At 48.2% G+C, this 20,473-nt stretch overlaps 4 protein-coding genes and 1 long non-coding RNA gene across 7 annotated transcripts; 4 read left to right on the forward strand and 1 right to left on the reverse strand.

The window, feature by feature from the left end:
• The first annotated feature begins 1,284 nt into the window (after positions 1–1,284).
• LOC127308127 (uncharacterized) lies at positions 1,285–5,678 on the forward strand. 2 transcript variants are annotated; one of them, XR_007856285.2, is made up of 9 exons: positions 1,285–1,514; positions 1,590–1,666; positions 1,787–1,828; positions 1,919–1,960; positions 4,437–4,520; positions 4,633–4,720; positions 4,849–4,946; positions 5,052–5,181; positions 5,397–5,678. XR_007856285.2 is itself a non-coding variant. In XM_051338907.1 (8 exons), exons 1-8 carry the CDS (start codon positions 1,355–1,357, stop codon positions 5,070–5,072), a joined length of 612 nt encoding a protein of 203 aa, XP_051194867.1. In that variant the 5' UTR covers positions 1,285–1,354; the 3' UTR covers positions 5,073–5,374. The 2 variants fall into 2 exon arrangements, 1 of the variants encoding a protein (XP_051194867.1); XM_051338907.1 differs by lacking the exon at positions 5,397–5,678 and having other exon boundaries at positions 5,052–5,374.
• A 199-nt stretch (positions 5,679–5,877) lies between these two features.
• LOC139830643 (uncharacterized) lies at positions 5,878–6,393 on the forward strand. The gene is made up of 2 exons (XR_011743597.1): positions 5,878–6,072; positions 6,148–6,393. It is a non-coding gene; the product is annotated as an uncharacterized lncRNA (long non-coding RNA).
• A 5,312-nt stretch (positions 6,394–11,705) lies between these two features.
• On the forward strand, positions 11,706–14,236 carry LOC127308143 (very-long-chain aldehyde decarbonylase GL1-10). The gene is made up of 5 exons (XM_051338916.2): positions 11,706–12,117; positions 12,451–12,773; positions 13,476–13,623; positions 13,704–13,736; positions 13,875–14,236. Exons 1-5 carry the CDS (start codon positions 11,788–11,790, stop codon positions 13,944–13,946), a joined length of 906 nt encoding a protein of 301 aa, XP_051194876.1. The 5' UTR covers positions 11,706–11,787; the 3' UTR covers positions 13,947–14,236.
• A 305-nt stretch (positions 14,237–14,541) lies between these two features.
• On the reverse strand, positions 14,542–17,252 carry LOC127308161 (uncharacterized). 2 transcript variants are annotated; one of them, XM_051338941.2, is made up of 4 exons: positions 17,059–17,252; positions 16,311–16,523; positions 16,024–16,119; positions 14,542–15,444 (listed from the first exon to the last, which is right to left on the reverse strand). In XM_051338941.2, the coding sequence occupies exons 2-4, from the start codon at positions 16,418–16,420 to the stop codon at positions 14,838–14,840; spliced, it is 813 nt and encodes a 270-aa protein (XP_051194901.1). In that variant the 5' UTR covers positions 16,421–16,523; positions 17,059–17,252; the 3' UTR covers positions 14,542–14,837. The 2 variants fall into 2 exon arrangements, with proteins under 2 accessions (XP_051194901.1, XP_051194893.1); XM_051338933.2 differs by having other exon boundaries at positions 16,311–16,527.
• Positions 17,253–19,591: 2,339 nt separating this feature from the next.
• LOC127308197 (uncharacterized) lies at positions 19,592–20,303 on the forward strand. Its single transcript, XM_051338956.1, has one exon. It carries the CDS (start codon positions 19,644–19,646, stop codon positions 20,142–20,144), a length of 501 nt encoding a protein of 166 aa, XP_051194916.1. The 5' UTR covers positions 19,592–19,643; the 3' UTR covers positions 20,145–20,303.
• Positions 20,304–20,473: the final 170 nt, after the last annotated feature.

Here is a 20,473-nt window from a genome sequence, read left to right on the forward strand (position 1 = left end):
ATTCTATCTCAGCCCTACTCCCTCCGTCCATAAATAAGTGTACATGTGGGTTTTTCATGATAAATTATGAAGTGAAGTGAAAAATACACTGGGAAGATGCATCTCTCCCCTTTAGTGCTTTCACTTTCAATGAGCTAAGTCTATATAAAAAAACAAGGAAAATATGTGCTTATGATGTGTTTGGATGTCTAGAATTGGGCATGGAATCATGAAATCTAGAATTTTGGGTCAATTTCCACGTTTGGACTGGCCTCAGAATTAAAGCATGGAAACTTGACGAAATTCTGACGCACCGCTTCATTGCGTGTAAGCGGCCCACGAAACATTCCGAGCTCCCATCCTCTGAATCGCGTGGAAACTGATCGCCAAGCCACCCGCTTACCCCTACGTCCCTCCAGAGAAATAGAGAGGAGCGAGCGACCGAGCTTCCCCGCATTCCTCCTGACGAAGCAACTGGTGGCCGGAGGCGGCGCGCAGGTTCGTCCCTCTCCTGTTCTCCCTGCCTCGCCTTCCCCTCTACGGTCTTCCTCCTCCAACCCGCCCGGTCCCCAACCCGACCACAATCATGTCATATCGTCCCCGACCCGACACCAACGCTAGTCTTCCCCTGCTGCATTTGTGGAGTTCACTACCGAGAGCATAGAGGCGAGAGGTATGCGGTTGGTTCGTCGTTGGCCTAGGTTGCGCTTGGGGGAGGGGGATCTAACGAGGAGGGAGGAGTGTGGAGGAAGACGACGACATGGGTTGCGCTGAGGACTCGAGGGTAGGGGATCTAATGTTTACATTGCAACAACCATAAACTTGTAATTTTGGGATAATATTAAGATCTATTTTAATTGCAGCTTTTTTGGGTTATCCACTTTGTGCTATTTGTACACAAATTTATACTGTCTAAACTCAACAAATCATTAAATTTCATGGGATGTACATCCAAACAACCATTGAAATTAGGCAACCCCTTTGATTCCAAAAGTAAATTTCAAGCACAACCAAATAACAGAATTTGAAAAAGTAAATTCCAAGCACAACCAAACAACAGAATTTGAATTGGAGGCTAATTTATTTCCATCTTAGAATTGGAATTTTCAGTCAAATCCAATTCCAGACCCAATTATACGCATCCAAATGCAACGTTAATGTTATTGGGTTTGATTTCCGTACGATATTTTTTTTAGCTATTTTAAAATGCATTGAGAAGATAGAAGTATACTTTTTTATAATCCGTATTATAGAAAAAGTGTACGTGTTGATCGGAATATTGCGTGGCAGCGGTAACACTATAGAGCAGCGAAGCTGACGAAACAACACCAAACGATACACAAAAGAGAAGAGGATAACATCGCCGCCGGCGCCGATGATTCCTCCGCCCGCCCCCGTCGTCCACCTTCCAATACTCTCCACCCCCGCCACCCCATCCCGCCGCGTCTCGCTCCGCACCCCCGTATCCGCCGCGGCGTCTTCGCTGAGGAGAAAATGCCGCCTGCCCCAGCTCCGATCGTCGCTGCCCCCCGAAGGTGCGCGCGCGCCGGCAAGTAGCTGCAACATACTCGGTTCAGCTCCACGCTTCTGATGCGAATACTTCGTCTCAGGAGTCCCGGCGGAACTGGTGGGGGAGGACTCTAAGTTCGTGCCGCTGAACGCCGAGGACCCCATGTACGGACCGCCGGTGAGTCGCCGTTGGTTGCGCGCGAGCACCGAGTGCATATATATAGCTACAGTTAGCATTTAGTGCTTTGTTGTGATTTGAAATTCTGAGATGATCTTACTGAATTGGCCCCTATTTCAGGCAATATTGCTCATTGGATTTGAGAAAGGCGAGACAGGGAAGGTATCTGTTTCACAACGTCGTTTCAGTCCTATATTGACAGATAGTTTTTTTTTTTCAAAATATCTGTGTGAATTTTTGTAACTCGTGCAGATTCAGGAGTTCCTGAAAGAGCTTGACGGTGATTTTCTCAAGGTAAACTAGGTGATTCACCGTGCGTTGCTGCAGAGAATTGTATCTGAAATTTTGTCCAACTCATATATAGTAACATAAATATTGATCAAAAGTTCTAAACCAATCATTGAGAGGATTGCGGTTTCATTCGGCAAAACTTTTGGCAGGAGCATCTGCTGGAGTGTATAGTATATCGGCAAGAACTTGAACAAAAAGCGTCAGCCAAAAAAAATTTACCATAGAGAATACTACTTTTGCGTGGAGTGTAGTGGTTTACTCGTTTCTGAGGTTATATATTTGATGCATGGTGCGGAAAACAGTACATATGTACACTGAATTAGATAACCAAGGTTTAAACTATTTACTCATAGCTGTCTTCAACTATGTCCGCGTCGTTATCATTAATACTGAATATTACCTCAGAAATATGGAACATTTATAGTTAGATCAGAAAGACAGTCAGAACGGGACATGCCTGATCCTCTCAGATTTTATATTCACCATAATAATTAGGCAGTGGTATTTTGACAGCATAAACTTAGTATCCAATTACAAACAACTGAATTCAGTACTTAGATGAAACATTTGGTGGGCAGTATTAAATTAGAAGATTAGATTTGTCAAGTTAAGTTGTAGGTTTGAAGACATAATATTCAAGTGCTCAACTTTAGAGAAGAGTTCTTACACATGCAAGCTTGCCAACTGAACATAAGTTTCTCTTCTAGCATAGCTGTACGATGAAATGATAGCATTTATTTTCAACCCGGAAACCCACCAGGGGTGGTAGAACTGCATCCTCCATTGCAATAGGACACAACTGAAAATCAAGACAGCATGATGCACATGCGGTTTGTAATATACCAGCAAATTAAGGAAACAAAAGTATACCTTTAAAAATCAGGAAGTACAACTTATTGAGCATATTTCACATACCTGAAGGATATATTTTTTAGATAAAAACCTGAAGGGTATATGGATGTTCCATGTGTGGCTTTATGTTTATCCAGCATTATTTAGTCGCACTGTTCCATCCAATATCTTTTAGCAAGCATGCTATAGGGTAATAGCACCATGGTCATACTGAGCTGTAGATAGAATGCAAGTATCTTCATAAGAGTCACTTAATATTTCCTTAGATTTATATAAGTATGAGAAGAAAAGCAGTGAGAAATCATACGATTTGATCAGACAGGTATCAGATTGACCCCATGGTATTCAGAGTGGAAACAACTTACCCGAAATTAAACTGGAATATCCCCTTAGTAGCGTTGTACACTACAAAACAATCAAACGAAAGTAACAGAAAATTACCAATAAAATTCATACGAAACTAATATGGGAGAAAGATCCAGAATTCTAGTTTGACGTAGCATGCAAATGCTATGGTAGAGAGAAATGGCAGTATCTGCCGATTCGGGGGCTATGATAGCTGCGCTCGCCAGTTGCCACAACAGATCCGATACAGGCGCCAAAAGGAAGTAGATGAAACAGAAACTAAATGGTGCTGCAATTGGTGTCTGCCTCGGGCTTGCCATTGCAGGATATATATACAGTCCAGCCAAGTGTGTGAAGGTCAAACTGTGTGATGCTAAAGACTTGAAGGCGGCTTCAGTGGGAATTTATGGATTGAGGAAGATGAAGGGAACCATCGGAGAGGATTAGACCTGCACTTTCTCAAGTCCAACAATAAGACGAAGGGGAGAGGAAAAGAGCAACAATTCTTCACAAATTAATGCATGTTGAGTGGGGATCATCGATCGGGAGGCACGGCCAGCGTTTGATGCAGCGGCATCGAGTCTCTGTTGCCGACCGAGCGACACATTCTTTTTTCTTCGCTCTGCAGGTTGAGAAGAAGAACCGGGTTTAGGCTGGCTAGAGAGAACGTAGGGATCTTGGTCTTGGTTGGGCCGGTCGAGTGAAACAACAGGTTGCTGGTCGAGGTCTGTGTTGGGCAGGTTGAGTGAAACAGCAGGTCGTCAGTCGAGTAAATGGGCAGGTCGGCCCCTGGCGGGGAAGTAACCGGGAATAGGAAGATTAGGACTGAGACAGAGAATTAAGACCACACCTTGAAATCCGATGGTAGAGATAATATATTGGGTGATGTGGCTGCACTAGCTTTCAGCTTGCAAATGTTAAATGCATCTTAGCGGGGATGAAATTTATAGGTATTATAAGTTTGGCTTCTACTGTAACTGTACTTGTTTGCACGCATTCTGCTGTAACTGCAGTAACTGCAATTCATCGATAAAAATAACTTGTTTAGTACATGTAATTGCAGAAGGAACAATGATAGCAGAAATAGGAGTCTTTACTATTGAAAAATATAGAGGTATTCTCTAGTATAAGCAATAAGATCAGGAAAGGAATCTTGAAAAAGGCACGGAAATATAGAATAGCCAAAGCTTACTCTTATTCAGAAACAATCATGTGAGATGAAACTACTACAGAAAGTTTGCAATGCTATCCTGAAAGTTCAGCAAACTTGTCCGTGTGTCAGGTAATTCAGTGCACAGAAGAAATGACGAAACAAACTTTGTGGGATGCCATGCACACTGAGCAGCCTAATGTAGAAGGTGTCAAGGTAATTATATTTGCAAATACATAATATTTGCAGTCTACGCCTACCAGTTTCTTGCTTCCTAGCCTTAAATTTGGGTATTGGGCCCTAGTTAACATGCGTGTTACATTCACAGATATCACAATCACCACAAAGAATATGCATCTTTTCGGGTCTGACTGGTGAGGAGATGATGATGTTCATCGACGCCTTCCCAGAGTCAGGTACCTCACAATTTCAATGTCAAACGCGGTTATGAAACTTAGCTTATTTCCACACAGAAACAAAGGATCATGTTATGGGATATACTAGGTCGTCTCATTAAACTGACGAACTGTTACTTGTCGTTCAGGGTTGGAACAGGCCGCTTTCGCAGCACTTGTTCCCAACAGCGCGGAGAAAATTCTTAGCGAGGTGATCGAGGAAATAACGGGCGACCACGAAATGCTGGTATATGTTGCTTTTGGCTGCCACCAACCTCCGTGTTTTTCTTATTCTGTCTTCACTACCTGGACACAAAATGAGTTTTCTGCTTTCTTCCAATACTACCTATAGAAGGGAACGAACTCGGCATGAAGATCTGAAGTAGGAGTAGCGATTTGTCTGCAGACGCAAATTCAGGCAGCATTGAACTGATCCTCAAGTAATTATCTCCTGAAATCGCCAGCTCCAAGTGATCCATCGGGTAATTGTCAATCCTCTGACTGTTCCTTCTGGTAAATGTCAATCTCTGGAGAAGTTGAGCAGCTTCGACTATGTACTGTTTCATACACAGAGCTGCATGCCCTGCAGTTAGATCAGTCGTCAGTGTACGTTTGAAAGTGAGATGAACATTACCGAGATCGACTTTTCTTGATGTAACCATGTAACTAACATCATTCTTAATCTTTCCTGAAGCAGTTTTAATTCTTGGACCAGGAGCTTCCAGCCTACTTATCCACACACAACATTATTCCTTCTGAATCGTCATCGTTTCAAGTCTGGCGCTACAGATAATCATAATATCGATTTTTTAAGTGCACAGTTGAGCATCCTGGCATGTGAGATGTCTCTTTGAGGAGCCTTATATGGTATTTTATTCTTTCCATATTGCCATATTGGTTGTCATAGATTTAGATGCATCAGACACATTGAGTAATTATATTACTCCAAGTTATGCCGCAAGGATTTGCCTTCTCTTCATATGTGTACAAGGACTGGTTGGCGGTACAGTGACCCGAAATCTAGACGAAATAATATAATCGAATGATAGATATAAAAATAAAATAGTAGGTCTTGTTCTTGTCCAGATGAGATGGGACAAGCTTGCGACAAACTGCATGTCTCGCTCACCGTTGTTTCGAAAGATTGTCACCGTCTGCCAAAAATTTCCAGGCAATTTGAAGTCGCAGTTCGGCTAGAGACCGATAATCTTGGCATTTGCCAAGGCGGCCGTCATGGCACGGTTGTCGGCCATTATCTTCTCCATGCTCTGCGTGAAAGCAATGGCATGCGCCTCCCGGACGAGATCAGCCTTGGTAGCCTTGTGGCCTCGTGGACGAGGTGGAAGGACTGGACCAGCTTGATCGCCGTCGAGGTTGATCGCTGTCCCATTCCTCACAGCTTCGTTGTAGGCCGCAAAGCTTATCATCCACTTGTTGTTTTTGAGCAGCTCCCAACAATGGACCATATGGAAGCCCTTCTTGTGCGACGTCCTGGACCTCTGCAAGGCGCGGGATACCTGCAATCATAGCCGCCAATGATGTACAATGACGCAAATTGACGCAATGACGCAAATTGTGTAGAATGATGATGGTTGTATCGTGTTTACCACTGTCATGACGCCAGTGCCGCTTATGGGGTTGTTAATAGCATGTTCGACCGCCGAGCAGAACTTGGCAGTCTCTTGTTTGATGTAGTTCCATCTTTTCCGGAGGGACTCCTCCGTCCGAGGGCCTATGATATGGTAGGGCGGGTGCATCCTGGTCTCGTTGTACTGCTGCAAGACCTTGGCCCAATAGACCTTGCCCTTTTGCTGGGCGCCATTGATGCAATCTTGGGTCGTTGCCAGCCACGCTTCACACAAACACGTGTCCTCCTCCTCGACGAAGCCTTGTGTCCTGCGGCTCTCCCCCTTCTTCTTGGTGGTGGGCTGTGTTGGCGCGTCGTCGAAGTCGTCCACGCACACGGGTGTTGGCTGCGTCTGCTGGGTGCCGAACAGTCGTGCGGTGTCGATGTCCTCCGCATCTTGCGTCTGCTGGGTGCCGAACAGCCCTGCGGTCTCGATGTCCTCCGCATCATGCGCGCCTGTCCAGGCCCGATCATCGCGAACGAAGCCGCCACCGTAGATAATTTCCTGGATGTCTGAATCATGGCGGTCCTTCCAATAGTCCTACGAACGACCGGATATCAGACGCATGATACAGGGCACTCGCACACATTGACAGAGCTCACGTACCGGGTCGTCCATCGTCGGGGCAGGCGGCGCCATTTCGTCGAACAGGATGCGGGGTTGCGGCATGCTCTCCTCCGGCACCTGGCGCGTCTTCTGTGTCGCGCCCGGGCAGGAGTCACCGCTTCTAGGCGTCCGGTTGAGGTCGGGAACCGCCGCCCCGGTCAACTTCACCGGCGGCAGGCCGGAGGCGAACCGCGACGCCGCGTGGCCCTGCAAGGGAGCGGGAGTTCCAGGGCGCAGCTGGGAACTTACCGAGCTGACCGAAGAGGCCGGAGGAGCGACGTCGGCGATCCCCTCTCTCTTGACGAGCATGTAGCCCTCCGCTAAGGTCGGATGGAGGGCTACTTGCGCGACGCCGGCTTTCATCTGCATCTGCCAGGCCTGCTGGTTGGCGATCGCGGCAATCTTGATCTTCTGGTTCTGGCGCCTCCCGCGACGCTTGGCGGCCTCCAGGACTTTCTCCTCCGGGGAGAGCACCTTCTTTGCCGCCTTCGGCTTTGCCTCCCGGCCGCCGCCGTCGGCGGCCCGCTTTGCTTCCGCCGGAGCTGCAGTGTCCATTGTGGCTATGGCCGTGGCTACGGGGGAGTGTGGGGCGGCGGCGGGTGCGAGGGTTTGCTCCGCATCCATGGCGGTAGCTGCGGCGGCGAGGACGTCCATCGCTTCTGGCCTGCTCGCGCCGGTCTAGTTTCCAATTTGGCGCGGGGGAATGGCCAGTGGCGGGAGTAATATCGCCCTCCAGCCCTGACGCGCGGGTCCTACGTCTTTTTCGGCGGATATTTTCCGCGACCGCCGACCGTCCGCCGCGACGCAAACCTGGCGCATATTTAGGCCAGGTTTGCGTCGCGGCGGACGGCCCGGTCACTGCGTCGCCCGATGGAGCAGTCCAGACGTATTTCCGGTCCACGGCGGACAACGATCCGGCGACCGTTTGCGTCGCGCCGCTGGAGATGCCCTTAGCGAAAACGAGAGATCGATGATGACAGGATCGACAGCTCACGGAGCTGAGCTAGTTTGTCCTCATGCAAAACCCATGTGCTCCGTTGCTAACGTGAGATGACGACGTATACACTCCATTCTGAAACGGACCTCCAAAAGCACATCGATCACAGACCATATTGATTGTTTTCAGCTTGTTGCTTTCCGTGCTTGGACTAGAGGACGTGGTGGAGGGCAACATTGAAAGTGTGGCCAGAGGATTCTGGATCCGGGAGTACACACATCGCATTCTAGCTACACGACTTGCATCCAGGTCCATGAATAACACCGAGGAAGCCCGCGGAGAATGTGAAATCACGTATGGACACTTGTGAGCTTAGCCTTCCCATATATGCAGCCATGATGCGTCATCGTCGAAGGCAAACCTTGCGATGTGCATGACCCTTTCCCAAGTTGTTGATGAACTGAAGTGCATAAATGATGGACAAGTTGTAAAGAAGAGCCTGGATGTGCCGTCGATTCTTAAACAGAGTCATATTGCAAGTGCATTTTGCTCTTGTCTTTATAATACTCCCTAGGTTCTATACTACTTTGCATATTATTTGATTTTGTAGATACTTGTACTTTTACTCCATGATTGGTCAAATTTTACAAAGTTTAACTCTTTGCTCAAGGATAGGTCCTGGGTAAACATATATGTTTCATCGAAGAAGAGGCCAAGCGGTAAGATTACAACACGGTAGACGTAGACGTCGAGAACGCAGAGTCCACGTTGTCACTAGGACAACATGAGGCTGAGGCAACTACTCGCTCTTCCTTCACCCTTCCACTTGAGCTAAACTAGCCCTAAACAACTTGGCCACTCTCTACAACACTTTTTTTTGTGTGAATCCCACTCTCTACAACTAAGGGATCTTGCTAAGGACTACACCGAGCAGGGGCATTGCTCCCACAAAGACAATGTCGAGCTGCGTTGTAACCAAATGCAGGCCCGGTCCTGGGGCAGGGCGAGCAGGGCGACCGCCCTAGGCCCACGAAACCAAGGGGCCCTCCAGGTGTGTTCTGTACTGTACTACATTGGGGCGACCCAAAATAAGCAGAACTCGAACGCAGGCCTAGCTGCTGTGTGACGGAAGACGGCCAGGCGGGCGTGTTTCCAGGCTGAGTCTATGATATATATGCTTTTCTACTGTAGATCGGATGGACTAAAAAAAGATCGTCAGATCCGGGCCTTGACAGCTCGAGTGCGTCGGTTGATGATATCATCTACGCGGTAGCGCCGACCAGAAGCTGTAGACGCCGCCCCCGACAAAGGCCCCCCCATCGGTGCTCTCTGGTGAACTGGTAAGCGTACTTCCTCTCTCTCTCTGACAATTCTGCATGATCCTGCTATGTCAGGGCATTAGGACGGAGTAGGTAGGATTCAATGGTGGTTTAGTTGCGTTCACGTTCGTTGGGAACGGCCTCGACTGATTTCTATTGCTATGGCCGCTGGTTTGGCAATAAAAGTTTTTTAAGGTTGGAATACTTTCATTTTCGGAACCCTCTTTGATCCGAAGGAATTCTAAAGAGGCAAATTTTAGAAATAAAATTGTACAAATTGAATATCATGGCATTTGTTCTTTGCATGAACTGTAAACGCCATGATTTTCAGGTGTTCCAATTAATGCAATTTTATTCCTTTGAAATAAAATACGAATTAACACCAAGGAATTTTAGAATCCTATAGTAAATCAAACAATTTCAACAGGAAAAATCTAAACGGTTGAAATGCTACTCCCTTGGACTCAAAAAAACTTTTTCTGACTTAGCATATAGAATGTAACAAGAATTATTTGTATAAAAATGTATTGATTATTATCCGTAGGTTTGTATACTAAGGGGCCTTGGGCTCTAGTTCCTCCTCGAAATAGGCTTACACCCCGCTATATTAATATAGCACACCATCGATACAACATAGGATCCATTGCTGGGGCAAACAGAACAAAGCAAGCCCAAAAGAAAACACAAAAGAAAGAAAAGAGAAACTAATGTCGAAAGGGTCGGATCAACGGAAACGGAGATGCCTCGCAACCGCTGCGCCCGCCGGATAATGCCCACCACGCTCCTAGCACTCTGAAGTTCCGCGTACCAAGCAACACCTTCAAGAAGGGGTGCGACGTCGACGCCACTTCTGCCCGGAGTAGTCCTAGGGTTTCCCCCGGTACGCGCAAGGACAAAGAAACAGGGCTTCACCCAACGCCCTTCAAGAAGGAAGAGTGGCGCCCGCGGGCGTCACCGCGTCGGTGCCGGCAATGCCGACAGGGATTTCTCCCGACCCTCGCAACCTCTCCTTGGACACTCCATCGTGCTCCACCACACTCGCCACCCACCACCATGCGCCACACGGCCTTGCAAGCACCACCGCCGTCTCACCGTGACCAACGAAGCGGGGTCATCACGAACAGGACGAGCCAACCGGGAGCGCAAGGCAGCACGTCAGCAGCCACGCCGGAGGAACCACCTCCACCGCCACCTGCGGACAGGCCGGACGCGGCGGCCGGAACATACCGAGGCCCGCTGGCCCGGCCGAGCCCGTGCTGGCTCGGGAAGTTCCTATCTATGCGCTGCAGTGTACGCGACGCCGACATCGCCGCCCCGAGCTCGGCCTTCCCTCCGTCGCCTAGAGGAGCACCACGGGGCGGGGAGCGGCCCGCCGGTCCCCGAGGCGGTGGAGCCAGAGCAGGTGGAGCCCGAGCCACCGCGGGTCCGAGGCCAAGAGCCTCGCCACCACGTCGTCGTCACCGCGCCGCGCGCGCCAAGGAGGAAACGCCGCCGCCGGAACCGCTACGACACAGGAGCACCGCCACCGGACGAGGAGACCCCGCGTCTCCACTTCTTATGCGCGAGGAAGAGCAGCTCCGCCGCCGCCGCACCGCACGGAGGCTTTGCCCGGCGGCTGCTGCGCCGGCGGCGTGAGGAGGCCGGAGGAGGCGAGGAGCGCTAGGTCTTTGGGCGCCCTCTGCCGCCGCGAGGAGCGGCAGCAAGGGCCGGGGGAGAGGAGGGGGGTCGGGGGCGGAGGCGGAGGCGAGGACGGCCTGGCGGCGGCGGCGCGACGGGGCGGAACCCTAGTCGCCTACGCGTCGCGGGAGCCCTTCGCCTCCTTTCGTGAATTGAAGTTCTGTGTATCGCTGTTGGGCTGTAGTTCCGCCCCGGGCCCTCGAAATCTCAGAACCGGCCCTGACCAAATGCACCAGCAGACTAGAGCTATCCCTGTCATAAAATCGCGGGTTTCATTCCTCTCAACAGGCCAAATTTGTACCCAGTTAGCCCAACGTGAGTCTACAAACCTTCTATACAGAGTAATACGAAACAGATGAAGTAATAACTTAAAAATATAAGAATCTCTTCAGGGGTCATTGCCCCTAGGGTTGCAGTTCTCTCACTATCAACTTGCACATCATGTGTGATCTCGGATCAGATAGCTCCAGAGCAAACAACAATTCGGAGTAGAGTATCAAAGTGCAGAGCAACGCAGAGACTGCCACACCCACACGGGCATCATGTGGCAGGTGAGATCCAACGTAGAAAACCCAAACCCATCAGAACATGACAAAGGCCGGCCGGCCCATCACACCACTCCATGGCTGGCAGCTGGAACCCACACCGGGCAGACCGCTCTGTCCCCACTTGTCAGTGACACATCCGACGGCGCATAAATGGAAGCACGACGCCACGACGTCTCTCGGCCACTCGCCGGCAACCAGGCAGTGAAACGGGGAGTGGCAGACATGCGTGTAGCCCCCTGGTTTACATAAATATTGCGGAATAGCCCCGGCGCGAGTGGCAGAAATAGATACACTGGTAGTGGAGCAGTCGAGAACGAGAAACAGAGATTGGTCAGTAGACAGTACCTCCTCTCTGTTTTCGCGGCCGGACGAGATGCTGCCGTGGGCGACGGCGGCGGAGGCGGAGGCGGCGCTGGGCCGCGCCATGACCGCCCCGGAGGCGCTGTGGTTCCGGCTCACGGCCACCACGCCCGACTACTACCTCTACTGCCTCAACATCCTCTTCCTCCTCGTCGTCTTCACCCTCGCGCCGCTCCCCGTCGCGCTCCTCGAGCTCCGCGCGCCGCGGGCCGTGCAGCCCTACAAGCTGCAGCCGCGGGTGCGCCTCACGCGCGCCGAGTTCCTCAGGTGCTACCGCGACGTCATGCGCATCTTCTTCCTCGTCATCGGCCCGCTCCAGCTCATGTCCTACCCCGCCGTCAAGGTCCGTTCCGCTTCCGCCGCCGCCCTCGACTCGACTCTCCTTCTCGTGAATGAATTAATGAATCCGCGCAATGCGTCCGGAGATTTGGGCAGGTCCGGCGGCAGATTCCGTCGCATGCTCTGCGCCTACCAAGTTCGAATTCGGATTTTCCCATGCGCGTGCCCTTTCGATCTGCCTGCTCCTAGCGGTGCTAATCTAAGGATTTCGTGATCTGGGTTCTGCTCCGGGCCAGAATCCACATTTCGAAGATTTCACGCGCATCGGTGGCTGTAAAACGAAAGAAGACTGAACCCTTTCATCGCGTCTGTAACTGATCCTCTGTAATCGCTGCAGATGGTGGGAATCCACACGGGGCTGCCGCTGCCGTCCCTGGGGGAGATCGGCGCGCAGCTGCTGGTCTACTTCCTGGTTGAGGACTACCTCAACTACTGGCTGCATCGGCTGCTGCACGGGGAGTGGGGATACCAGAAGATCCACCGCATCCACCACGAGTACACGGCGCCCATCGGCTTCGCGGCGCCGTACGCGCATTGGGCAGAGGTGCTCATACTCGGCATCCCCTCCTTTACTGGCCCAGCCATTGCGCCAGGCCACATGATTACACTCTGGCTATGGATTATACTTCGTCAGATGGAGGCCATCGAGACGCATAGTGGGTAAGGACTCTGCATATATAGCTTCCTCTCTTCAACATTATTTATTTCTAAAAGGATGTGCTGTTTTCATGTATCGTCCGATTACATTTTGCTGCTAGTGATGGATTGATTTGTTGTAGATGATCAAGACGTCAACTGCCTCACACCGGGAATAGATAAAATTTGTTGGTACAAAATAATGGTATTTGTCGAAGGGTGGGGGGCTGCACAGGCCTACTTGAATTCAGCTAGCATTGATTAGAACAACTGTAGCTGACTGCTGACCTGAAGGTTTTCTTAGCATTATAGAAGCCAGAGCTATTAGTTAGAGAAGTCGTAGCTGGCTGCTTATTCCATTATTTGAAAGAACAAGGTAATAAAGGAACCAAAAAAATATTCAACATCGCCGGCTACTCTTAGTAGGACAGAAATTTAACATCAGAGTCTACTTTTAGTTTTTAGTTTTTTGCAGCTGTTGTTTCAATTGTGTGGCCTGACTTGATAATTCCAACAAAAAATAGCTTTGGTTTCTTAATTACAATTTCCTTGTGCTAAGAAACGAAGGATAAAAACTACAGATCTCGAACGCACGATAGCTCTGAAATCGAAATAATAATTTTAACATGTCTGAACAGCTAAGCTAGACCTTGTTTTGTTTTAATGGATAGCTGTCCATGAGTACTCCACAGAACATTTCTGAACTTTTATCTTGTCATTCTGCAGCTTTGATTTTCCATTCAGCCTGACAAAGTATATTCCGTTCTATGGAGGAGCAGAATACCATGATTATCATCACTATGTTGGAGGCCAAAGCCAGAGCAATTTTGCTTCTGTTTTCACGTATTGCGATTACCTATATGGGACTGACAGGGTAAGTCTTTTTTACACAAAGGAACTACTCGGAACGTCAGGAAGCTTACATATCTAATGTTGAGTCTTTTGCTCTTTCAGGGTTACAGATTCCATAAGGCTTACCTAGCAAAGGTATTTTCTTCTCTTCTATCTTTATTTATGCTTGCCTAAAGTATTGATATTTTATATTTGCAAAATCGCCATCTGCAAACTAAGCCAGATATCTGATTATATTTCCTTTTTCATTCTTGCCCCCTCTGAATAAAATAGTTGAAGGACCTGGCGCCAAGCGACGGTGAGAAAGAAGATGCCAACGGGTTCAGTTACACGAAGTTCGATTAGATGGTGCTGTCGAATCAAAATCTGGAATAGATGGTGGCCTAATACTGTGTGCCGCCCTGGTGATCTTGTTCAGTTATGGCATTGTCATATAGGTCTGTTGAGTTAGGTATTTGTAGTGTTCTAATTTGTCTTGTGTTATTATTTTTTGTTTTTCTGCCAGTGTTTGTGAAACATCTCTGGAACTTGTTATGCTGATAAATAATATTTTCCAGATAAGCTTAAGCGAGCTGGCTATCTGCTGTGCTCTGGCTTTCAATAATAGAAAGTGTCACAGTGAGCCATCATGTTCATATCACGGCAATTTCTGTTAAGTTTTGTTAATATTTTTGCAACTTCTAGTTCTTACACCAAGCTTGTCAACCATGGTGATATCTTGAAAATGGTCGTACTAAGCTATGTTGTCTATGGAGTATTTGAAAAAGTAAACAAGAGTCTAAGGACATCCATTTCAGTTGCTTGAGTTATAATATCGCACTGCATACAAGCATAAGACAATTCAACGTATCAAATTTGAGACAATTCCCTCCATAAAATGTGAAATAACATTTGATAACTCACAACAGTAAGAACATGAACTGTTAGCGCTAAAAATATATAATTTGAACACTTGTCTGATTTATTTCCCAACATAATAGAACAGTTGAATAGCTGGAATCACAATTACAGCTTAACACTTGGTATCCACTAACCCAGAAAATAATTATTCATATGGCAGAGATCCCAATGTACAATTTTATCTGAAAGAGAACCTGGAAGTCATTTGTTAACGATGAAACTAACAAGGTACAAAAACTGGAATACTTAAAATTCGTTGGCATTGAGAAACATGAAGCACACGAAAAATGATGAAGCATAACACACATGCGAGTAATAGTCATCTGAAACAGCCCTTCAGTAACGGCGCATGGGGAATCGGTCCAGGAGCCTCTCAGATGGGCACTCGTAAGCCATGTGGCCACGGCCACCACAGTTGTGGCAGATCATGAAGGCACCACCCATACAGTCACGGCTCATATGGCCAACCTGGTTGCAGGCCCGGCAAACCACATCACTGTAGCCGCCACGGAAGGGAGCACCAGCAGCACGGAAGGGAGCATCGCCACCACGAAACATACCATCACCACCACGGAAGGAAGGAGGCCCACCCCTCTCAATGATCTCATCAGATTTGGGGCACTCACGGGCCAAATGCCCTGCAACATGACACAGGTTGCAAACAGGCTCATTGGTGCAGTTACGGGCAAGATGGCCACTCTTCCTACAGTTGTTGCAGGCCTTCTCGTTGGTGCACTCCACTGCAATGTGCCCTGGTTTGTAGCAGTTGTTGCAGAGCTTCACTTCTCCAGGCAGCATTGGTGGAGAAGTGCAGTCTTTTGCAATGTGGCCTGATTTGCCGCAGTTGCGGCATATCCCTTCATTTGTGCAGCTGTTAGCCATGTGCCCAGGCTCTTTGCAGTTCCAGCAGAGATCTTTGGAGGAACACTCGGCTGCAATATGCCTGATGAAGTAAAAAAAAAAATAGACTGAGCAATGTTGCCTCAAGACAGGTGAAGAATGTACTATGTATGCTCTCCTGGTCACATGGAAGAATTAACTTATGAGCGATCAACAACTTAATATTCACAATTTATGTACTAGTATTGATCAGTTGCATGATGTTTATGATTTACATATGGTTCAAGCTTCAGGTCTCACTATTCATTAACCACCACCTTCTGATGATATATTTGTATCCCACAATAAACTGAACAAAATGAAACGGTCCTTCTAGAAGAAACTTGCGCTATAAATAACATAAGATGCTAATACTATTCACATGGAGTTTTAGATAGTAGCGAGAAAAGGCAGGGTTAGAGAATACTAGAGGCATCGGAAAAGTTGCAATAAACTGTTACTGGATAATGGGCATTTCTAGATACAATATGGCAAAAGACAGCAGGCTATTGGGAATAGTATTGGCATGAAAATCACTATGAACAAAATTACAATTAACATATTGCTGGATAGTGGAAGATTTTAACATAAGCTAAGATAGAAGATTATAAATCTGCAGAAGCAAACAACTAATAGTCGTTACCCAGGAAGCCCACAGGTATGGCAGACGGCCACATTTGTACAATCCCTAGCAAAATGCCCTGGACGCTTACAGTTGTTGCACAAATCACTAGCAGACCTGCAGGAAAATAACAGAAATATTTAGAGGATACACTGCCTACCATCATACAAACCAGGACTAAGTGTAAGGCCTCTTCAGGTAGCATTACAGGTGGCCAACGCATATGATTAGGAGAGGAAGCAGTAACGTTTGGATTTAGGATGCCACATGTTCATCGTGTTTCATTTAAAAATTAAGGCAGCTCAAACCTGCTTGGACCACGGCGGCTGTCCCTGTCTCTCCGGTACGGTGCATCACGGTATGAGGTGCGTTCAGTACGCATCCTTCGGTCTCTCCGTGGCGGGCTTCGGCTGCTCATCGTCAACCCTCCTTACAATCTCCTGTCTCCAAGCTCCCACCAAACTGTGACAACTCACAAAATCGACACAACTCACGCCTTTTCTTTCTTCCTTCCTTCCTTCCTCCCTGTCCACAACAAAACCACAGACCGAAATCCAACTCCATGAGGCCCAACAACCATTATCCTTTAGCAAGCACACGGAAATTCCAACAGTAGGCCGCAGGAACTTCCCCTACTTTCTTCCATCAACGTTGACAACATGCAAACACAATCCGCGCATCTAAATTTCTCCCAACACGAGATTTTCCTTCCCCCACAAGTCCACAGCACGGCCGGCCAATTTACAACTAAACAAATAGATTTCTCTTACCACCTTACTCTACAAGATTCCTAAGACCACTCCAGCACAGATCATCAGCATACGGGCGCTTCGACGACAATTCCCCACATCCCATCCTCCTATCGTACAAAGACCCAGCTTCAGCTAAAGAAACCCTAGGGACGGCGACCACGTCGGGTAACAGCAAACAGGTTCGACATCTACTCCAGCAACGTAATCGTGCAGCTTAGAGGAACGAAATCTCGCGGCGAAAACAGTCGACTTTTTGCTTATGCAGCGCAAACTACGGACAGGTGAAATCAAAGAAGGGGCTTACCTAGAGTACGGATCTTCAGCAGGAAGGAAGACGAATTAAGCAACTCAACGAGGCCGGCCTTAAGCGATTAGGGCGCTCCGTGGTCACCGGAGAAAAGCCGACGGCGGCGACGACGAGGATAAGCGGTCGCGACTCGCGAGGTTAGATTGAGATTGGGGATTGGGTTGGTCTGAAGTCTGAACCCGGAACGAAACCAGGACGGGAAAACGACGCAGATCTAGCCTATAATAGGGCGCACGTGATTTTTTGGCCGTCCGATCTGTAGTGGGCGGCTAATAGAAAACACACCACTCGTATGCACCTGACAAGCATGACACGCAGTCACGCACGTCAGCTCTTATGTAGCGGGGAGATATAGATGGACTAAAGGAGTTGAGTTAGAATTATACTTCCTCCGAATCATATTACTTGCTACTAATATGGATGTACCTATAACTACAAACTACAATATATCTAAATACATTTATATTAGTAGTGTTGATGATTAATGGTTTAGCATTTAGGGTGTACTATAGAAGAATAGAGGGCATGTGGAGTAGTTGATAAGATAGTCTTATATTGCATGTTATTTATCGAAGACAAAAATATATGTTACTTGCTTTGTCTCAATGCATATTTTTGTGTGTGTCTTAACCGTGACCACTAATGTAATCAATGATACGCGTGGCACTTATTAAGTGTTATCACATTCCTAAAATGGGCAATCTCCTTAGCTTTCATATTGCACATTGCTTTTGGGATAATTATGGATAATTATAAAGGGCATCACAAATATCACCTAGCTAATTGTGGGCTCCTAGCTCAAAAAATTGAATATGGAGGGCTTGGTATCCCCAACTTGGCTGAAATAAACCTATGTTTACTTGCTTGGGTCCAAAGATATCACCTAGATGATCATAAACTCTGGAAGCAAATAAGTGATCATAAGTCCATAACTAGAAACACTATTTTTGTTTGTTTGCCCTGATGCTGGCATCTCCCCTTTTCTGAAAGGGGTTATCCGGAAGCAAGAGCAGGTAGGCTAGGGTACCAACAGAAAGTAGGCAATGTATTGGAGGTTTGGTTCTAGGGGGATCATTGGTTTGGCAACTATAGTTTCACAATCCATTTGTCGAACTTGTATGTGATAATTAGTGAATAAAATGCTTCCATTAATTGTTGAGACCTAGGATGGTAGATATCTTAAATTTACTTTTATTAGGTGTGTTAATCAAGTTCTTCGGAGATGGTATCCATTTTTTTGGAAGGACCAAAGATGGTATGAGTTAACACATATATGCATATAACTGAAACAGTTCACCTTAGTGATGAATAGGATTCAATTATTTGGAACTTGGTGTCCAAATGAGTGTATTATGTTATTTTCTATTTATTTTGTTATTAATTTTGGAGGAGTTGATCCTATGCATATTGGAAGTTGAATGCTCCTCCTAGGTTGCATGTGTTCCTATGGCTACTTGCGTGATGGAGCGTCTCGGGTCGTGGTTCTGTGGGGGTCGGGAGAAATCCTTATCGGATGGCTGGCGCCGACGCGGTGACACCTGCGGCCGCCGCCATTCCTTCTTGAAGGGCGCTAGGGTACCCCCTCCCACAACCTCAGCGTACTGGGGAAATCCTAGGATCTGTCTGGGCAGTAGGGTGTTCATCGTTGCATCCTTCTTCAAGGTGTTGCTTGGTATGCGGCGCTTCGGAGGGTTAAGAGCGTGGTGGGAATTCTCTAGAGGACGCAGCAATTGCGGGTCATCATCGTTTTCGTCAATCCGAATTCGTTGGCATTTCTTTTTCTCTCTCTTTCTTTTTTGTTCGTTTGAGCGTGCTTGTGCTAAGGCCCTAACAGTTGTACCGGGTGATTGCTATATTAATATAGCGGGACGAAAGACTGTTTTGGACTCGTTTAACAACCGAGTCTAGATTTGAAGCCCGGTTCGGCTTGCAAAGCTCACGAGTAGCTTGTTAAAGACGGTTAAAAGGAACATGTATAACATGGTGCATTTTTTCCTGATTCTTTTGGGCATAAATGATAGGTGACAATCATTGGAAATATTGTATCGCAAAAAAAAATGGCAACAATCAATAATTATATCACAAAAATAGTATAAGCCAATCATTAGATAATAGATAAACTATATTAACCTATTGCAACTTTGCAAGGCAAGTCGACAAACCACAAGTGTACTTAAGTTATCACATTACATACAGCAAAGTGGGATTGGGCGGACTTGACCACAAGGCTGGACTACCTTCCTTGATCAGATTGTACAATTTAATGTTATTTTTAGTACCAAACTAAACGAGTTACTTGCGAGCCAGGTGAATTCTGCTCGTTTAGCTTAAGCTCGCTGCTTAACGGCCAAAGTTAAAAATCAGCTCGACTCGTTACATGTGAGTTTAAATCGACTCATGAGTTACTTGTTTAACTACCTAGTTTCCAGTTTTAAATTCAGGCAACCCGATGCTGTCCTTCCCTTAACTTCTGATTTTCGCACGCACAAAAAACGCACAGGTTTTCGCAGCCAAATTAAATACTAGCAGTGCTTTATGGTTATGGGCCGGAGGCGAACGACAACCCTTGTGCTTGGCCCAGGATGTCTCACCCCGGCTGCACCCCCGGCGGAGGCGGCGGCGCGACGGCGGCGGCTACGTGGACGCCGCCGTACTGCACCATCGTGGCGGCCGACATGTCCGACTTCTCGTACCTGGCCTGCCCGGCATGCTGCCGCCGCGCGCACCCGGGTCACCCCGAGGGCGTCTCCTGCGCCGCCTGTGGCGGCCCCGCCCCGGAGCTCGTCTACCGCCTGCTCCTCTCCGTCGCCACGCACGACCGCGTCCTCCCCGTCGTCCTCTTCGACCGCGCCGCGCGCACTCTGCTCGGCTGCCCCGCCGACGAGCTCGCGCGCCTCTTCGCGGCGCACCGGGGCGCCGCGCGCGCCGCGGCGGACGCCCTGCAGGGGGAGATGTGCCGCCTGGCGCTGCGCGAGCCCGCGAGGGACGGCGCCGAGCACCTCCGCGCCGTCTCGGTCGCCCCGCTCCGCGACGGGTTCCGCCCGGTCGTGGATGCCCTCAGGACGCTGTACTCGCGCGGCTGACCGCCATGCTTAGATGTGTTCGACGAAATGCTTCGATGTGTTATGTAGTGCACCAAGTGTATCCATCAATGTTCTCTGTAAAGCTCTCTTTCTGCAAGATTATGGCCCAGCTTTCAGGAGCATTTTCTGTTTAATTATCTGATCGAATTGTTTAGCTCATCGCCATGGACAGCAATGTCAGCTGCCCACTGTCATCTCTCGTATTTGAACAAAACAAGCAGCGTTGGCCATTACCTGCGCCGCCGTCAGGATGCCGCCCCGGCGTCGCCCTCTGAGAGCTTGGCCAGTGGCTGGAGCACACCGTGAAGTCCATGCTCTACTACTGCATA

Source organism: Lolium perenne, chromosome 1 (assembly GCF_019359855.2).
Source record: "Lolium perenne isolate Kyuss_39 chromosome 1, Kyuss_2.0, whole genome shotgun sequence".
In the NCBI taxonomy this organism is placed as follows: Eukaryota; Viridiplantae; Streptophyta; class Magnoliopsida; order Poales; family Poaceae; genus Lolium; species Lolium perenne.

Coding starts and splice junctions, on each gene's coding strand:
- LOC127308127 (XM_051338907.1), top strand. CDS start 1,355: ATGATTCCTCCGCCCGCCCCCGTCGTCCACCTTCCAATACTCTCCACC. Junction 1,829..1,918: donor AGAAAGGCGAGACAGGGAAG/GTATCTGTTTCA, acceptor TAACTCGTGCAG/ATTCAGGAGTTCCTGAAAGA. Junction 1,961..4,436: donor TTGACGGTGATTTTCTCAAG/GTAAACTAGGTG, acceptor TCCGTGTGTCAG/GTAATTCAGTGCACAGAAGA.
- LOC127308143 (XM_051338916.2), top strand. CDS start 11,788: ATGCTGCCGTGGGCGACGGCGGCGGAGGCGGAGGCGGCGCTGGGCCGC. Junction 12,118..12,450: donor TGTCCTACCCCGCCGTCAAG/GTCCGTTCCGCT, acceptor TAATCGCTGCAG/ATGGTGGGAATCCACACGGG. Junction 13,624..13,703: donor ACCTATATGGGACTGACAGG/GTAAGTCTTTTT, acceptor TTGCTCTTTCAG/GGTTACAGATTCCATAAGGC.
- LOC127308161 (XM_051338941.2), bottom strand. CDS start 16,420: ATGAGCAGCCGAAGCCCGCCACGGAGAGACCGAAGGATGCGTACTGAA. Junction 16,120..16,310: donor AGCCGCCGTGGTCCAAGCAG/GTTTGAGCTGCC, acceptor ATTTTCCTGCAG/GTCTGCTAGTGATTTGTGCA. Junction 15,445..16,023: donor CATACCTGTGGGCTTCCTGG/GTAACGACTATT, acceptor TTACTTCATCAG/GCATATTGCAGCCGAGTGTT.
- LOC127308197 (XM_051338956.1), top strand. CDS start 19,644: ATGTCTCACCCCGGCTGCACCCCCGGCGGAGGCGGCGGCGCGACGGCG.